Source organism: Uranotaenia lowii, chromosome 2 (genome assembly GCF_029784155.1).
Source record: "Uranotaenia lowii strain MFRU-FL chromosome 2, ASM2978415v1, whole genome shotgun sequence".
NCBI lineage: Eukaryota > Metazoa > Arthropoda > Insecta > Diptera > Culicidae > Uranotaenia > Uranotaenia lowii.
Window position 1 is genome coordinate 383,259,394 of NC_073692.1, and position 18,804 is coordinate 383,278,197.

Genomic DNA, 18,804 nt, shown 5'->3' on the forward strand with positions numbered 1-18,804 from the left:
TCAGATGTATTTTGAAAAATATGAAATAAGAGAAGAAATAAAATAAAACAGAAAAAATTGGCATAATTTGTATATCTGGTAGTTTGAAATTGTCACTTTCAAAGATCTTTAAAGAATTTCTTTTTTTAAATGTCATTTTACAAATGAAAATTATACACACGTGGTTTAGCTTCTAAATATTATTTTTTGTTAAATATTGCTACGAATTTCAAACTGATTAACGGTGATTAATTTTTTCATTAGAGTATTTTATTGAATAGTGATTTGGAAATTTCGTAATATTATTTTCAATTTTGAAACACATTCCTTGTTCAAAATTCTGGTTTTGATTTTTCAAATTCTCAATATAAAAAATCAACACTCTAAATATCAATTCAGATGAAAATAAGATTTTCAAAATCAGATACTGAAGTACAGGCGCGGTCCTATGGGGGGGTGATCGGGGTGATCACCCCCCCCAAGCGGCAAAAAACCGTTACGAAATACTCGCAAACGCTGGATTTTGTATCAAAACTATAAACTTTTCATAGTAGGTGTACTTCCGAGTTCTCAAATTTTTCCACTCCGTGGGAGTGTTTTTTCAATAAAAGAATTTATTATTCATTTAATAGCTTAAAACTGAAAAAAGTCGGTTCGCCAAACTAAAACAGCTGTAACTGAATTGCACCGAACTGGACCGAATTTCATCAAATAACTTTTGTTGAGGTACAGCGTTGAATTAGAATTTGCTGACCATATACGCTACCGGCCAAAAGTTTGGGATCACCCCCTCAAAAACAGGAAAATTTGTTTGATTATATTTCAGTCAACTGATGACATATTGCATTTCTTTTGAGCTCATTCTATGTTCGAAAATCAAAACCATTTTCGTATGTTTTGGCAAAATGTATATTTTAACTTAATATGACTTAAACTTAGCGTAAAGTTGGAAAATTTCCAAAAAATCGCACTTTATATTTCAACCCGATCATTTCAGGGTAGGGTTGACCGAATTTAAAAATTCGAGTTGCATTTTAATCTTTTTTCATAAATGTCAAAATACATTTTTTTAAATTTTGTGCTAAAAAATTTGCATAGTGCTTTAAACAAATAAAATAGCTACTTAAGTTATCGATCAAAAGTTTGGGCTCACCTCCAATATGATGTATCGGCAAAAAGTTTGGGATCATGTGAAACATGCAATTTAATTTCTTGCGTATGCGTTCCTTCTGTCATCAAACAAGGTATCGCTTATCTGATAAGTTATATTTAATGCTCATGAGTTGTTTTCGCTTTTTGGATATTTAGTAAAAATGTTATTTCATACTATCTTCGTTAAAATTTTAGCCATAATTTGATTATTTTTTTTTTTGATAATGTCCACCGGTATATTCAATAAATACCTGCAAACTTGTTTCGATTCTTTTTAAAAGAAAAAAAGACTTGAGCCTTTAACTGTTAAAACCTTTGGGGCCGTCCAGATACCACGTTGACAGAAAAATGAGATTTTTACCCCCTTCTCCCTCTCCGTTCAAACGTGTGGACATTTGGCAATCCCCACCACCCTCCTCCAGTATTCACCTGGACAGATTCGATTTTTGTTGCCTACAACATTTTTATTTCTTGGTTTAATTTGTATTGCAATTTCCAATTTACAGAATACATCTCAATTAGAGATTCTTAAGCGCCCATATTGTTCTCTGAATTGAAGATATCGTAACTGTCTAGACAATTTGAATTGAAAAGTAGCATTCAATTTTCAGAATATTTTTTTTAAAATAATTTCTTGTTCTGGAAAGTTTTTGAAAAAAGTGAGATTTGATAGTATTCGCCTCAACGTAGCAAAAATGATCGATTTTGATTTATTGATATAAAACAGTTTTTCATAATTCAAACTATTTTCAGATATTTAGAATTTTAATCTACATACTTTTACGTTTGAAAAAAAAAAATAAAAATTTTAGAGAAATAAATGGAAAATTGCCAAACACATCAAATTAAAAATGTGTTTTCTCTAAATAAGTTTCTATTTTTTAAAGTAAATCACTTATTTTTCTTCCCAAGGCTTATTTACTGTGATATTTTACGTCTGTCATTAGCTTTTTTGCTTTTATACCCCTTTGGCTTGAAGGGCCTCTTTCAATTTGAGCCGTTATCACAATTAAACCATTTGAATAATGTCAATAGTTCTTATAAAAAAATCTATTATTTATTTTCAAACTTTCAAAATTAAGTTAATTAAGTAAGAAATGGTTACGATTAAAAATTTTTTGAGACCACATTATGATTAAAATTATTAAAAAACATCAATTATGGGGATTTTATGGTTAAAAATAAATGTAAAAGTTTGGTTATTTCAATGGCAATTGATTATGGATTATCACTGCAATTTTGAAATAGTTTTAACATTCAGAAATTGACTCTTTATGCAATATGGTTTTATTTAATTCAATCATTATAGAAAAAATTTTAAAATATTGAGAACATGAAGAAAAAAATCGACTTTTCACTTTTTTCATAAATAATTCGTTACAAATTAGTTACTTTTTCTTTGGATTCAGTTCCAATAAAGCTCATAACATATCTACTAGACTTTTATAAGAGCTTGACACTCAAGAAAAAACAAATGAAAATGAAGTTTCAAAAGCTTCATACCTAAAAATATAATTTTGATTATCTTATTTTAGAATTAAATTTATATTTTTAAATTGAAGAGTTTTAATAAGAATTTATAATAATTCAATACTTTCGAACAACGATTCAGCAAAATATTTCATAAAAATAATTAAATATTCAGTTTTTAATTCATAGCTATTATTAAAAAACACTTTTTTCAAATAATTGTTTTGGAATCATTGCAAAATGAGAATCATTAAAATTTTTGGTGAGTGTCTTACCCGGATATGAAGATTAAAATATTGTGGATTACTTGAAGATTTTTTTTTTTACAATTTCTTCCAAGACAATGTGTGTTTAATTTTCATTTGTGAAATGACATTTATATCGTTAAATTATTTAAAGAATTTTTAAAGTTATAATTTTTTAACTGCAAAATGTTTAATTACGAAAATTATCTTTTTTTCAACACTTTTTTATGATGAACATCTATGATTCGCAGATTGTTTTATAAAAAGATATCGAAATAAGTATAATGAGGAAATTTGTAAATAGTTATCACTATTTTTCTTTAATTTCAATTTTTTCAAATTTTAAACCTACAAGTATACAAACCTACTAAATACAAGACTTATTTGCAACTGCAAACACCCCCCCCCCCCTTCCTCCATGCACCACTATGTTTCTCAAAATTAACCTTTTTTCCGCCAGATATTTACGATCCTTCTTATTGACTGATTTTTGAAAATTTGGAAAATCACCCCCCCCAAGAGCCAACTCTAGGACCGCCCCTGCTGAAGTATGAAGCTTCTGGAATTTAATTTTAATTGATTTGCTCTTGAATTTCAGGTTTCAATACAAAATTTTCAATTTTAATTGTATTGAAACAAATGAAATAGCAACAAATAAATTACAAAGAAGGTGAAAAGCTGATTTTGGAAAATTTTGCGTTTGCGATTTTTGTCGGATTTTTTGTCGGAAAACTAATTAGTTTAAAGTTTAATCGATCAGTGATAACTTATGAAGCAGCTGACCTACATGAACATGAAATAATTATTTTGAATCTATAAATTATTTTTCTTTTTATCATCGATGTAGATTTTAGGAAAGAATGCCACTAAGTGGTTCGGTATGAAATTTCAAATTTAAATTCTGAGTACAGATTCGATTTAGAACTTCTCAATTGGTCGAATTAAGTTCTCTGTGGTAAGATTTCAATCATGTTTTCAGAAGTTGGACTGAAAATGCAGGTGAATTTTGAAACAAGATTCTGGTGTACTTAAGTTTGAGATTTAAAGTTTTGAAATCGGACTCAGTATTAAATTTCAAAATGTAAAAATATAACTAAGCTTGAGATTCGAAATTCAAACCCATGGCTTGTGATATAGCTCAGTTGGCAGGTCAGTTGCTTCCTGAGCCGATGTCCGTGAGTTCGAGCCCAAGAGTAAACGATCACAGTTGTACCGGAGAAGTTTTTCAATGACTGTCCGCCAACTGCATCGTTAATATAAGTCGCGAATGACATAACGATGTTATGTTCAGTAACCAGTTCATAGTACTATTATTTCAGAAATAATTATTCAAATATCATTCGAAAATCATATATCCATATTCAGAATTAAACAAAAAAAAAAAGATTGTTGCTATTTATGCAATTAATATTAATCTAAATTTCTAAGTTTTTTTTTTTTCAAGTTCTAGTTTAAAGGAAAATACATAAACAGCACGAAATAAGCTTGTAAAAATTTGAATTAATTTATCAGAATCAATTTATTTAAACTTTCAAATTTGATTCATTCATTCTTTTTCTTTTTCTTCTTCTTCTTCTTCTTTTTCTTCTCACATCAACATGGCCAAAACATGTAGGCATCCTGGAAAATGGAAGATTTGCGTCTTTCATTTTTCTTTTCAGCGTACTACACCCATAGAAGAGGTTGCAGAAATCCTATGCCTTTTTAGCAAATCTCTGTGCCGATAATGCTCTGAAATGTGCACTGTGCCGAAGACGGTATGTTTGAAAAACCGTTACTACAACCAAAATTGTTCATGACCACTACATTCAAGCGAAACAAGAAAAACATTTAATGGGATTTCGTTCCTATTGGATAATCCATCCCAGAAACAAGAAAATAAAAATAACAACCACAGCGCCGCAGGGAGATTCGAACTCAAAACACCAATTTCATCGTCTTGCCAGTCCGACATCTTAACCAGTGTACTATTTGAACTTCATGCAAGATGAGGGCTATTTGTCATAGGATTTCTGCCACCGATCAATCACAAAAAAATAACGCACGACGGAGGCTTCCCGGCGTTTGGCCTCCTTTCAAGGTATTCCTTTGTTTTGGATGGAAACGGGAAACGGGAAACCCATTGAATGAGAACTGTGCTTTGCTTACTGCCTGCTATTACATACACACGCTACATATACACAGCTGCTAAAGCCGGGCAGCTTGGCCGGTACCTAATTGTTTGCCGGTGAATTGAAGCAATGTTTTTTTTGTTGCTTTTACTACATACACACGCACAGCTTGGCCGTGGTTGTTTGCCGGCGGATTGAATTGAAGGAATATTTTTGTTGTTGCTTTTGCTACACACGCACAGTGCTCGGTTCGCTGGCTGCCTGGTGTTGGCCGGTATTTATTTCTATCCTTCTTCGTCTTGTGATGCGATAGGGAGGGACGTGAATTCGTTTTTATTTTGTTTCTTTCAGACATACGCAATTCGGTTAACTTGGGAGGTTAATGCCGGTGGGAGCAAATCGAATCAGCACCGACCGCGTTATCTTCTTGTACCGATGATGCTATGTAATTGACTACACGCCATTGGCACAGAGGCTGAATTTTGGGTGTAGGCTGTTACATATCCATGTGGTTCATCTAAAGGTGGGGACAAGACTACCCTTGCACGAGTGTGAGAATCAGTTTTTTCAATGTTTTGATTGCTACGTCACAAACGTTCATGAGCGTCTCGACGTTGAAGTAGCCATTCATCGACGACATGCAACGTTCCATGTTATTTAAAAAAAAATCTGGGACGAATTAGGGTTAGGGCAGTGTTCCGAAAATCAATCAAAACAAACACTCAGGATGCGTTTCTTGTTGGAAACATTCTGTTTGTATAATGGAATAGCGACACTCGCAACTGCTTCGCCTGACTGGTATGCAATCTCGATCAGCGCTCCACTCAGCAATGCAAACCGAGTCGCATCATTCAGAATCATCGATTTTGCAAACATCGCCTATCGGAGATGAGTGAGATACAAACTGATCCATTCTGAATGTCGGTCACTCAGTATCTACCTTACTTATTTGTAATTCAAAAAATTTTTTCGCAGGACGAGAAAAATCAAACAGTTGTTCGGGATACCATAGATTCTCAGTAATTTTAACGTAACGGACGACAATTCAATAAGAGAACTTGTTAAAATTCAAAATACGGCGGAAGTGAACATCTTTCCCTCACAAACACAACTGCAATTTGATTTTGTTCATAGGCGTCGTACACAAATTACGTAACGCATGTAGGGGGGAGAGGGGGGTTGAGTCTGCGTTACTTACTGTTACATAGGGGGGAGGGGGGTACTTGGTTCAGTTACGTAACAAATTAATGAAAAAAACATAAAGAAAAGAATTGTAATTTTCTTTTTTTTTTGGCGAGCAAATTTACGCACCCCTTGTTCGGAAGCGTCAATGGTGGTTAAGTATTTTGTAAATAAAGTTTGATTCAGAAAAATCGCACTGCGCGAATGAAACGAAGTGAGCTTTGCTGTTATATTTATTTTACCGTCACGTCATCGACTGCAGCTCATTCAGTGTTTATATGCAGTGTAATTCAAATCAAATAAATTTTTGTGTACTTTTACTTTTAATTTCAAAATTGAATATGGTTGGGGGGGGGGGGGGGTTATTAAACGTTACGTAACTATAGAAGGGGGGTCATATCAAACGTTACTTATTGTTACATAGGGGGGAGAGGGGGTCTTAATTCTAGATTTTTTGCGTTACGTAATTTGTGTACGACGCCATACTGATGTTAAAAAACGTTATAAAAATAAAAAAAAAATATTGATTTGCTATGTTTGTAATCAAACAACATTCGCTAATGATCGGATTCCCGTATCACTCACTCACTGTCTAAAGCATGCACTCCTGATCGAAGACCAACATGATTCGCCGTATGCATCGCGCATTGGTGAGATTCCAATTTGATGATGCTGCCCATATTTGATAAACGGTCTAATATGCCATTTTTTTCAAAATGGAGAAAAATGTGCCATTTTATCGTTTATACTCTATATAATATCCCTACTTCATTCATTTTTCAAAAAATCCATTGGTGGAGGCATACAACCCTAAAGAAAATCTGTCTAATGTGCAATATATTTGATAAATTGTCTAATGTGCACGATTTGTTAAATCATCATTCGCAGCAACCGATGTCTTCTTATAGAAAGTTTTTCTAATCCCTTCTTGTTGTGATCTTGTGGCTTGGTAGTTATGGGCGTGAGCAATCGCAGCAATATTTGAAAACGTATGTACATCAGGCAAATTCAGAGCTATTTGTCAACCTTTGTTCACGTTATATTTGATAATGTGAATGTCCTATGTCCTACACCTACAATGATTGTTATGCACATTAATCTACTTTATTTTGAGTATTAGGATGCAAAAAATTGTTAAAACATTTATTTTGCGTTTTTCTCGCATTGGTGCTCATGGCACATTAGACCGTTTATCAAATATGGGCAGGATGGTGCTGCACTGTTTTGACAGCAAGCATCGTGCGAGGTGATCTGTATTTTAGCGATAAATTGAACGACCGATGATCGGATAGGTCCAGTAGCAATCAATAACAAAACCCGACCGCTGTACGTTCAGTTGCGAAGTGCAATCAGAAACATTAATTGAAAACACTGGGTTAGGAGAGTAATTTTAAAAAGGAACGATCTCACCAAACTCCAAAGGTTTCCGCTGGTGCTATCTCCCTATTTTTCCTGGTTCCGGTCATCTTCAAATTGGTTGCATTTACATGTTCTCAACATCACTGTTCCCTCAATTTAAGCGCCTACCATCAACTGCCAATTGGTTGCTCGCGTTTACCTTAGAATAGCGTTGCCATCCGTCCCGCAAAAGCGGGACATGTCCCACTTTTTTGATGAATGTCCCGCTGTCCCGCTTTTTTATGAAAAACTTTTAGAAAGTTTACTGACTTCCACTGGAAAAAATCAAACATTATCCTCAATTTCAATTCATTGGTTCAACACAAAAAATGTTTCGAATACGTGTATTTTCTCAAAATAAGCATCAATTTTTCATTGTTTACTTAAGACAGTAACAGTAAGATTCTGATTCTGAGCGTTTTTGGAGCACGTTCAACCAATGCAATGTGAATAAATTTGGCATTGAGAAAATATTGTTTAAGATGTTTCCAAATGATTATAGATCTTCATTTTTCGGTAGAGTCTTAGTTAAATGTCCTTTTCTCATACACTACCTTTTTCGACTCAGATGTCAAAAGTTTACATACAATGAATCAAATTTTCATGAGTTTTCAATTTTTTAAAACAAATTTTAAATATATTTTTTATTCCACAAAGCTTTTTACGCGATATCAAATCCGCGTTCACATGTAGGACTTGAAATATTTCTGTCATATAACGTGGAAATTTGCGAGAACTGTGGACAATAACCTTGCTTATGGCAAAAAACCATGAAAATAGAAGTCATGTAAGAAAAACTGAGCAAAATCCTAAGTGTACTTTCTATGAATAACTTTGGTTGACGGTTTACGTTAAGTTTGACAAAACAATAACGCTTTTTTATGAGTTTTCCAAATGTCCCGCTTTTTTTTGGGCTGTGTCCCGCTTTTTTATCGTTAAATGTCCCGCTTTTTTCTGAAAGTATCTGGCAAGCCTACCTTAGAAGGTAATTAGTAGGCTCTGTCAAGAACCGTAGAAAAGCAAATACAAGCCGAAAGAAAATGTTGCTCAGACCACCAGTTTTTTCCGTTCTTCTACTGGGAGAAATCAACATGAGCATTTTACGAGAACCAAAACTTTAACGGAAAAACACTTATCGAGTGATGCTCAATCATATGATCATTAATATCCCTCCAACCGAAACTTAACTTATTTGATTTCAAGTATGAAAATCACGACGACCAGATGTAGAGTTCCTTTTTCTAGAACCAACGATTAGCCAAGCACAACAGAACACCAAATTTAGAAATGAAAAGCACCTATTTCAATTATTTGGATGCATTTCAATCACTTGTAAAATGTATCTTTCTAAACGGAAGTCTCCTTAAAAATGATATTCGCGAAAATACAATCGAGAAAAAACGCGACGTTTGAAAAAAACACGTCCGTTCCCGAGCCTGACTTGCTGCGATCTCTTAAATTTTCAAATTTGATTCAATCTGGCTATTTTTATAAATTTTATTTTGTGAGATTTTTAAGATTGATGATCCCTTTTTCCAATGCACATTCGTTACTTTATCCAAATGAAATCAAATAAAAGCATTGAAATTTTACCATATTTTGAATGGCAAACTTCTACATGAGAAATCTAAAAAAACTGTATCATCAAGTATTCGGCAAAATACATAATTTTCCAGCCTTTTTGATGTTGCAGCTTTCATTTTAAGACGTCATAATGGGCTATTCGTTCCTTTTCGAGCTATGGAAGAAATTATGACAATAATTCTTTATTTTTGCGTCCAATTCTAACGAATCTAACATGATTCTTTTAAGAATACATAAAATTTCACAGTGAAATACCTTAAACTTTATAAATACCCACAGTTTAAAAATGAAAAAATATTTGTATTTAAAACATTGTTTAAATATTTTCTCGAAGATAGCGAAAATCATAGATACCTCAAATGTTTCAGAAAATATATTTTCCTCACCATAATGTTAAAGATTTTAGAACCCCAGAATTGTTTTACCAACAAATGGAAGTTTCGGTTCTTATAGGTAAAACGAAAATTGAAATCTCCCTGAGAATTTGAGATCCAGAACGTCAACATGTCAAGTTTATTGAACCATATCATAATATGATATTATAATGTGGTTTTGAAAAGACGTCCAAAAAATTTAAATTATAAAAATAAAGAAGTTTCCGTAAGAAAACAATTGTCAAAATTGTAAAAAGGTGTTGTCAAAGTCTAAGACAATGGTGACAATTTTCGTTGCAATATTGGAATCATTTTCTTACCCTTTTACATTTCAACATTGAAACACTTTATTATCGGTACGAAATCTAACAAGTCTCACTGCAACTTTCGCAGTTGTGAGTACAGTCGAATTACAAAATTGAATAACTGAAATTTTTTAGTTTTCACATATTTTAACGTACAAATATTATAACATGTCTATTTGCTCGGTTAATAAATCTTGTAAAAGGCGCGTATTCTAAACCGTGAAAAACATAAAGTCTCACAAGGGAAAACCGGGAATTTAAAAATGGAAACCAGCTGACCACCCTGTTTTTTTATTATTAGAAAAAAAGAATAGAACAACATGTTCCCCTGCGTAATTAGAAGATGGTAATGATGTATCTATATTTTTGGAGGAAATGAGTTGTTGTGTTCCAGTGGTTTTGAATGAAATATGTAGAATCGAGTGCCCCAAATGACCCGACATTTGAAAAAGTTATGCGCTAAAGGCTTAAATTGATCCTAGGCCTAGTACAAGGTCTCATGCCAAATTTGGGCCAGATCGGATCACGGGAAGGGGTCGCTCAACAAGCCTAAGGTTTGTATGGGACTTTGGGATATTTTGTTCGGGAGGAACACCCCAATCCAGTTTTCAATGAATAACTTTGATCCACTTAGGCCGATTTCTTTTGAAAACGGTTTTTATTAAAGCCTAAACTACGACATATATTTCATCCGAAGACTGCATTTCGATTTAAGTTAAGACAAAAAATTTATTCAGCATGAAAAAAAGGTTATCTTTTTTAAGGGGGGGGGGGGGGGGGGGTAGGGTCTAACGGGTATAAAAAAATCACCATTTTCACGATTTTTTTTCTAGAGCTATCGTTCAAACAAATGTATTCAAATTTTTTGCATCATACAAAGCATTGTTAAAAGAACATTTAGTAATTTTTTCGTAGAAAAATATTGAAAAATGAGCCGGTGACGGAGCACTTTCGAGGATGCCTTTTAGAAAACAGGATTTGCGGTGGACACTGTATCTCAGCACAGAATCATCTGAAGTCAAAAAATCAGAGCAAAATATTTTTAACAGATGTTTTTCTGGACCCCAACGTTTTTATTTACCTCAAAAATTTTTTTATGAAATTTTTGTGGCTGTTTGAAGTAAAAACTAAAAACTAAAAAACCCGCCATTTTTAACCTGTAAAATCTCCCCAAAGTAAAAAAAACAAAAAACAAAAACGTTGGGGTCTGGTATTTTATATGTAGAAAATATGTTCCAAATTTGAAAAGAATTGGATAAGTAGTTTTCAAATGACGATGTCCACGGACTTTAAAAATGTGCTTTCGAGAAAAACGCGTTTGAAGTTTCTGCTCTTGCTTTCTTGCAGTATTAGATAGGAGGAGATAAAGGCCTACAACTTCTACAGTTTTGCTTCAATTGACTTGAAAATTTGACACAACATTCTTGAAATGTTTTACAATAAGAAAATAAAAAAATAAAAAAATCGATTTTTTGAAAGGGTGATATTCATCACGATTAACGAGAGACACTGTTTCGAACATTTTGACACAGCATTAACAGTGATGAATATCACCCTGAAAAAAGTTACCCGATTTTTGAAGTTTAATAAATTTTTTATCGTAAATCGAATCGAAATGCAGTCTTCGGATGAAATATTTGTCATAGTTGAGGCTTTAGGAAAAACCATATTCAAAAGAAATCGGCCGAAAGGTTCGTCCCCTTATTTATGAAAAACTGGATTTTCATGTTCCTCCAGAACAAAATGTTTCAAAATTCCATACAAACTTTAGACTCGTTAAATGACCTCTTCACTTGATCCGATCTGGCCCAAATTTAGCATGATACATTGTTCTAGGCTTAGGATCAATATAAGCCTGCAGCGCATAACAATTTACAAACTTTTTTCTCATATAAATTTCGGGCAGTTTGATGTAGAATAAAAAAATCTACCGTGGCTTCTTTGCTCATTTACTAACAATTACAATGTTTCGTAGTTTAATAAAACGGAATAGATTATAGTCCAACCACATGTCAAAAAATTATGAAATTCCGGGTCAAAAGTAGGAGGGTAGGACAAAGAGTAAAAAGAAGGACAGAACATTCTAGCATTGATTCTTTCAGATTTTGGCACATAATATTTATTTTAAATATCATCAGCAATCCTAATACTATTTATTTGAAATTCAAATTCCAATTTTTAATTTATATTCCTCCCCTTGCCCGAAATAAAGAAATTAAGAGAAATAGATTAAAAGATCGATTTTTTTGTCTACTTACCCAACGCCCACCAATCAACGGCTTTGTTGTGACCCTTGGATTGAATGATCTCCGGCGCCAGATATTCCGGCGTTCCACAGAGCGTCCACGTCCGATCCTTTAACTTTTTGGCAAAACCGAAATCGGTAATCTTCAGATGTCCCTCCCGATCCAACAGCAAATTCTCCGGCTTCAAATCCCGATAGACTATCGACAGAGCATGCAGATATTCGAGGGCCAGAACAATCTCACACGCGTAGAAATTTGAGGTGGCATTATCAAACCGTCCAGCATTCCGGAGATATGAAAATAGCTCTCCTCCACTGACGTACTCGAACAGCATGTACAAACAGCAGTCGTCTTTGGCGTGCCATCGCCTAGAAAAATTGAAAAAAAAATTAAAATTTATCAGGTAGATGCTTTTGTTATCAAGAAGACAGGAGAAGAAAGTTGAATCAAAACCGGATACCGCTGAGAGGCTGATATCAGTTTTCATATCTTACTAGGTCAGGCTTAAGAACATCCGGAAGCTTTACGCAAATTTTTGAACTGCCTTCAACTTGGTCTTATCTTAGTTCACTCTATTCGAAAGATACGGTAGCTTCACTCTTTATTTTTATCAGTTTAAACATATATTTGCCCTTAATGTGTGATCTACTTTTTTTCAGAGACAACCGGTGATTTTCTTTTATAAGGCAATTGAAAAAAAAAACCAGATATTAGCTTTGTTTGTCTGATTGAATTCCTAGTTTCTTTCAAATGATTTTGTTTATTGTTTAAAAAATAAACTGAACTTTAAGTTTGGCATTCGACTTGATGTGTAACACTTATGTTAGTTTTCAAAATCGGTCGCACGCTTACATATTCACAATGAAGGGATGGTCGATTTCCTCCAGAATGTTCTTTTCGTTTTTGACGTGCTCGATCTGCTTCAACCGGATGACGTCGGCCATGGCCAGAATCTTCATCGCCCAGTACTTGTCCGTTACCTTGTCCCGGCAGAGGCACACCCGTCCGAAGGTTCCCGTTCCTGGAAGAAAAAAAAGCGCAAAAATAGAAAACCGTCAGTAATGAAAAATGTGCAATTAAATCGAGCTTGATTGTCTCCGAAGAAATAAGAAGAAAAAAAGGATTAAAACAACAATGTGGGGGAAAATAATTGCTTTCTCGCCAATCGATAGGATTGGGATTAAAACACGGTTAGAATATAATCAAATCCATTCGAAAGCGAAACGCGCTAATTAATTTGAATTTTTTCTACATTATTGTTGTTGAAGTGCAATTAAATTTTCCTATCCTGTTATCAAAAATGTTCTAATAATAAAAGATCATTATACTGAAATTAAAATTGGGAATCTAAAAATTTCTTAATTCATTTTTTCAAATTTAAGTTGCTACATCTGTAGTTATATAACAGGATTATGAATGATAAATATATCCCTACTGTTCTGAGCGGGAAATATGAAACAAAGCTCGTCATTGAGATAATGAAGATGCGTTTTTCCTCTCCCTCCTTCAGCGAATGGGCTATAAGTAAACAATGTCAACGGGCTAAGGAATATCCTGGCACGTGGAGCTGCTAAGTGCGGATCAGAAAGTTATTACCTCACCTTCGCTAGTTACTTCAATCTCGGATGATAGGCAGCCAGTCTAATAATATTGTTCCTCCTAAGGCCCTTCACTTAATTGACTGTATGCGCTGCTGTAGGATAAAATTATGAGAAGAAATTTATGCCTTCCTATGAAATTGTTTCCCTAGACCGGATCAAATCATTTAATATGAGTGCTTTATCACGTGTGAAAAAAGTTTATGAAAATAGAACTTCAATTCGTAACATCTTACGAGTATACTAGCTGATCCGGTTTCATTTGCCATGCCTTCTAAAATTGATGGAAATTGAATATTCTTTTCTGTCTTCAAAACCTATCCTAAACTTTGTTTTCCAATCATTATTTTGTATCTAAAATCAAGACAATGAATACAGATTCATTTATTCATAAGTTCCTGAATTCGGCCACAATAAATGTATTACTTGTTTGAAATTCCTCTACCAAGCCAAATTTTTCTATTTGCTTGATCACTTTCCAAGTCATTGAAAATAAAATTTTGAGGGTCCCCCTGTTTAATAATCAAGAAAACGGTTCTCGTACCACAATCCCTTCTATGCTAAATTTGCTCGATCATTTCTCGAGTTATTAAAAAAAAATATGGTGCACTTTTCATCTTCAAGCTCCCAACTGATAACAAAGGAGGAGTCTAAATTTTTATTCCCATATGACAAATTTGACCTCATTTGCTTAAAATGTTATCGAGCTTGAACCCTGGAGGGTTCCCGAATAATTATAGAAACATTTTTCCATCCCAAAAACCCTCCCCTACTAAAGTTGGTTTCTTTCGTATGACTAATTCTATCGATATGCAATAAAAATATATGAGGTTCCCTCTCACTAAAAGGAAAAATGGAAGAATCTCAAAAAATGATAGAAACATTACTCGTATCAAAATACAATCCCATACCAAATTCGGGGCCTATTGACTGATTAACTCTCGACATCTTTAAAAAAAACTGTGGTCTCTTCCTATTTGTGAACTGGGATCAGGGAGGGGTCTCTAACAGCCATAGTCTTTTCCCATATCCAAATATTCTCCCATACCTAATTTAGTTTCATTTGCTCGATTATTTCTTCAGTCATGCAAAAAGTTATATGGAAGCCCCCTCCCCCAAACAGCCTCGCATGCCATATTTGATTTCCCTCGCTTGATCAGTTATCTGTAGGGATTAGATGAAAGATATGCAGAATATAAATCAAATATAATCTAAAAAAATAATAATTGTATTCGGCAACACTGAAGATAAATACAATAAAATAAATGTTTATGGCAACGTTAGTTATTTTGGCAACACTAGGCAAAACAAACACGAAAAATAATTTTCACTTGAAAAATAAGTGACATCTGTAGTGAATTCTCGCCATACGTAATTTCGTTGAATTTTAAGTGATGGATCAAGTGAATTCATTTAAGCAGTGTTCGGCATCGCTAACTGAAAAATTAGCGCAGCTTATTGAATCGCTAATTTAGTCAATGTTAGCGATCGCTAATTAAAACCGCTAAATGTGCTGAAAAAGTTATCGCTTAAAGCTTAAAGCGCTAATCGCTAACTGCTAACTGCTAACCCAACAAAAAACGTAAACCAAAAAAAAAATTAATTTCGTGTTTTTTGAATGTACAGTACAAATGTTACACCGAAATTGGAAATAGTGTAGCAATCATAGTGTAGTTTTTTTGTAAAATCTTCAACTAGTTTTCACCTCTTCCAAACTTGTATGACTCTCATGTTAGAAGCGTTTCCAAACGTGAATGTTCATACAATATCTATTCGAACCTAAATCGAAAGCAAAACGAACAATTCAATGCACATATTGCTTTACAATGTAAATTTTTTCTCTTGTGATTTTTTTCTTATTTTATATGAACTGATCTGTGAAATAAAAATAAAGAACTAACTTTTGAAATGTTAATATTTCAACTACTTGAAAACAATAAATCAATTAAAGTATGTAAAAAAGTTTGATATTTTTGAGCAACTTTCATTAGATTCTTCTTCTTTGACTATTGCCAAAGAAGTACTAAACGCATTTTGAAGTTAATCTCAAGGTCATTAAAATACTAGGTTTTCTGACTTTTACAGTATGTAGGCGAGGAGAACATGGTGGAGTGTGGTGATGCTTGTTATCCTTGCTTACAAACTATCAGTGTTCTAAAATGTAAAGGCAAGCTTAGGTCTCAGCTGTTCTATGAATTAAAGGTTAACAAACGCAACGAAGCAATCAACATGACTGAATGTCGACAGATCGAATCAACTGCTGTTTACCCATCTTGGTTAATCTGCGTGACTGTGGTGTGAGGTGACCCAAAATATTCCTATCATTTGAAACTTGTAAGCACTCTTCCATTGAGACCATTCGAAGTGCCTGATTAGCCTGATAAATGACTAAAAGTATAAATACCTACTTCTATCTGCAGTGATCCACGAGTTTAAAAAAAACATAGGATTAGCGGTCTTCAATTAGCGGAACCATAAAATAGCGGAACTTTTTAATTCGCTAGCTTATCAAAAATTTAGCGGCAGAATTAATCCGCTAACAAAAAGTTAGCGGACTAATTAGCGATTAGCGGTTCAGCGCTATAGTGCCGAACACTGCATTTAAGTGACCGGTCAAGTGAATTACACTATGATGTTCGAGTGAAATTTATCTGAATTTCTAAGTAAGTTTCTAGTTAATTATCTCTCGCCTTTTCAAATAAAAGAACAATTATAGAACACCACTTCGATTTCAAATACTTACATTGCGCTTTCGCCATAAATTTATTGATTGAAAAATTCCATCGTAATCCCAAGGCAGATCGGTAACTGCGGATGGTGCGACTTCTAAATCTTCCCTGCTGCAAACCAGAAAATCTGTCCAGTCCAACCCACAAGCTGAAACATGATAACACCTTTGAATAAATTTTCTTACATCACGTTTAACATAAACTACCGCCAAAATCGCCTAGTAAAGAATTGGGAAAATCCAAATCCAACATAGGCTTTAAACGCTGCTCTTTAGAATTTGCTATGTTGAACTCTGAAAATAAACACAATTACAACCCGACATTCACTTGAAATTTAAGTGATGGGGAAGTGAATATTTTTTCTCACTTCAAATTCAAGTGACGACTGAAGTGAATGTGGATGAATTCACTTGAAATTTAAGTGACTGCCAAGTGAAATGTATATGTCGCAATTGAATGGAAGCAAATCACTGGATCCTTGTTTTTAAGTGAAAAATCATGTGTATTTTAAGAGTGAATTTGGGTTCAGTGAACAAAACAAAGTCTGTCATTGATCTATTCTTGCGAGCAGGGTTGCCAAAAAATTTTTTTTTCAAATATCAGGGAACTGGTGAAATAAAAATCAAGCAAAATCATAGTTTTTACGGAAGCTTATCATGATAACTTCTAGTTCAAATGCTATCTAATTTGGAGACGGCCCTTTTGAAGGGGGGAGGGGGTGTCTTCTATATAAACCGTCCAATGCACAATTGGAAAATTCTGTCCCAAAATCTAAAAACAACAAAGCCGACGGTTTCAGTGTCTGGAATAACATGTATTACACGTGCAGTTTTCTCAGAAACTTAAATCTACCTCTTAATTTAGCCGAAGCCATTTGAGTAGAGTGTTATTTGACCTTATTTGCCCAGTGTTGAGCTTATTTCTTTATATGTCCTACCAACATAAAATTGTATGTGTTTTAGATCTCATAGAATGGGATAGAAGGTATTTAATGCCTAATTTTTAAGTGCCTATTTACAGGTGGAAAGATTAAAGAACGTGATCTGTTTTGCCCCCCTTTACCACTATGAAGAAGGTGTGATTTGATTAAAAACTTGAAAATGGACACAACCCCGCCCAATGTTTCTGATCGTTTGACTGATTTATGCTCATGATATACAATTTTGTATAAGAATATATCTTTTCGAAAAGTTTATTGATTTGAATATCTTTTTCATGTAAGTGGGTTTATTTCTAACTAATGTAACTGTTGGTAGACTATCTATGGACCCTAAACACGATGCTGCGATGGTCGATAATCGAAAACCCACGAAGCAGAAGGTCTTAAGGAAAGGCGTAAAATGACGAGCGGAACAGCTGATCGTCAAACCGTAGTTCGAGAAGATAACAAAAAATGAAGAAAAAAAACCCTTAAAAAGATTCACCATTTTCTATTGTTATTATATTCAGTCTTAGGAGCGATTTGGTACAGGTCAAGTTAGACCCAGTTTAGAGTAAATTATTGCCATTAAATATATGTTAAATGTAGTTTCGTAATTTAATAAAGTCGTTTTAAAAGTAGTGTGTTTGAGCCAAGATAAACGTTTAATTCTTGCCTAAATAAATGTGTGCCTAATTTGTGAAACGATCGGAGTTTTACTTACTGCCGCTGGAGCAGAGATTGCTACTATCACAAGGGACAACCCAACACCCCCCACGGAATACCCAACCCAACCAGGAGCCCAAGGTTTGCCCCCCATCGGAGAATTTATCTCCCCATACAGTCCTCTGCGAGGTCCAAGCAGGGTTTGGACCGCACCCCAACAGTAACCTCAGTAGCATTTCATCAATCTTCAGGAAACAATCACATCACATAGAAATGTTTCTCAAGAGTTTTCCATCTGAAAAACTGTTTTGGATAAAATTAAGTTTTGACAAAGCTATGACTGTTTATTTTTCTGGATGATAAGGGCCAAATAAAGCTTAGATGTCTCCAGTGACTGTCACGCTTCGTAAAATGAAGTTATGGCTGTTTTACCTTCAATTTCCCTCAATTTTTCAAATTGTTAAAAAAATGCATGTTCGGACTAGAAAATGTTGAGTCTTTTGGGACGTATCTTGTGTGATTTTTTCCGAAGAATTCAATGAAAGCTGTTTGAGCCACCGCACGCTTTGGAAAATGGAGTTATGACTGTTTTTACCCTGAATTCCCCTACATTTTCCAATGATTTCAGAAAAAAAGCATGTTCGGACTTGAAAATTTTTAACCAAATGGATTTTATCCTATGTAATTTTTTCCAAGGAATCCAACGAAGCCTATTTGAGCCACTGCACGCATCGGTAACAGAAGTTATGGCTGTTTTACCCTCAATTTCCCTACATTTTTCAATAGCTCAGGAAAAGCATGTTCGACTGGAAAATTTTGAACCAAATAAAACGTATCATGTGTGAT

The 18,804-nt window shown here is 34.0% G+C and overlaps 1 protein-coding gene across 2 annotated transcripts in view; it reads right to left on the reverse strand.

The window, feature by feature from the left end:
- LOC129749916 (cAMP-dependent protein kinase catalytic subunit PRKX) overlaps positions 1-18,804 on the reverse strand; it is a 293,573-nt gene that overhangs the window by 13,121 nt on the left and 261,648 nt on the right. For both annotated transcript variants that reach the window (XM_055745041.1, XM_055745042.1), the window contains exons 4-5: positions 12,899-13,067; positions 12,059-12,414 (exon numbers count right to left, since the gene is read on the reverse strand). In XM_055745041.1, the coding sequence (XP_055601016.1) occupies positions 12,059-12,414; positions 12,899-13,067 (525 nt within the window). The remainder of the gene's footprint in view (positions 1-12,058; positions 12,415-12,898; positions 13,068-18,804) is intronic.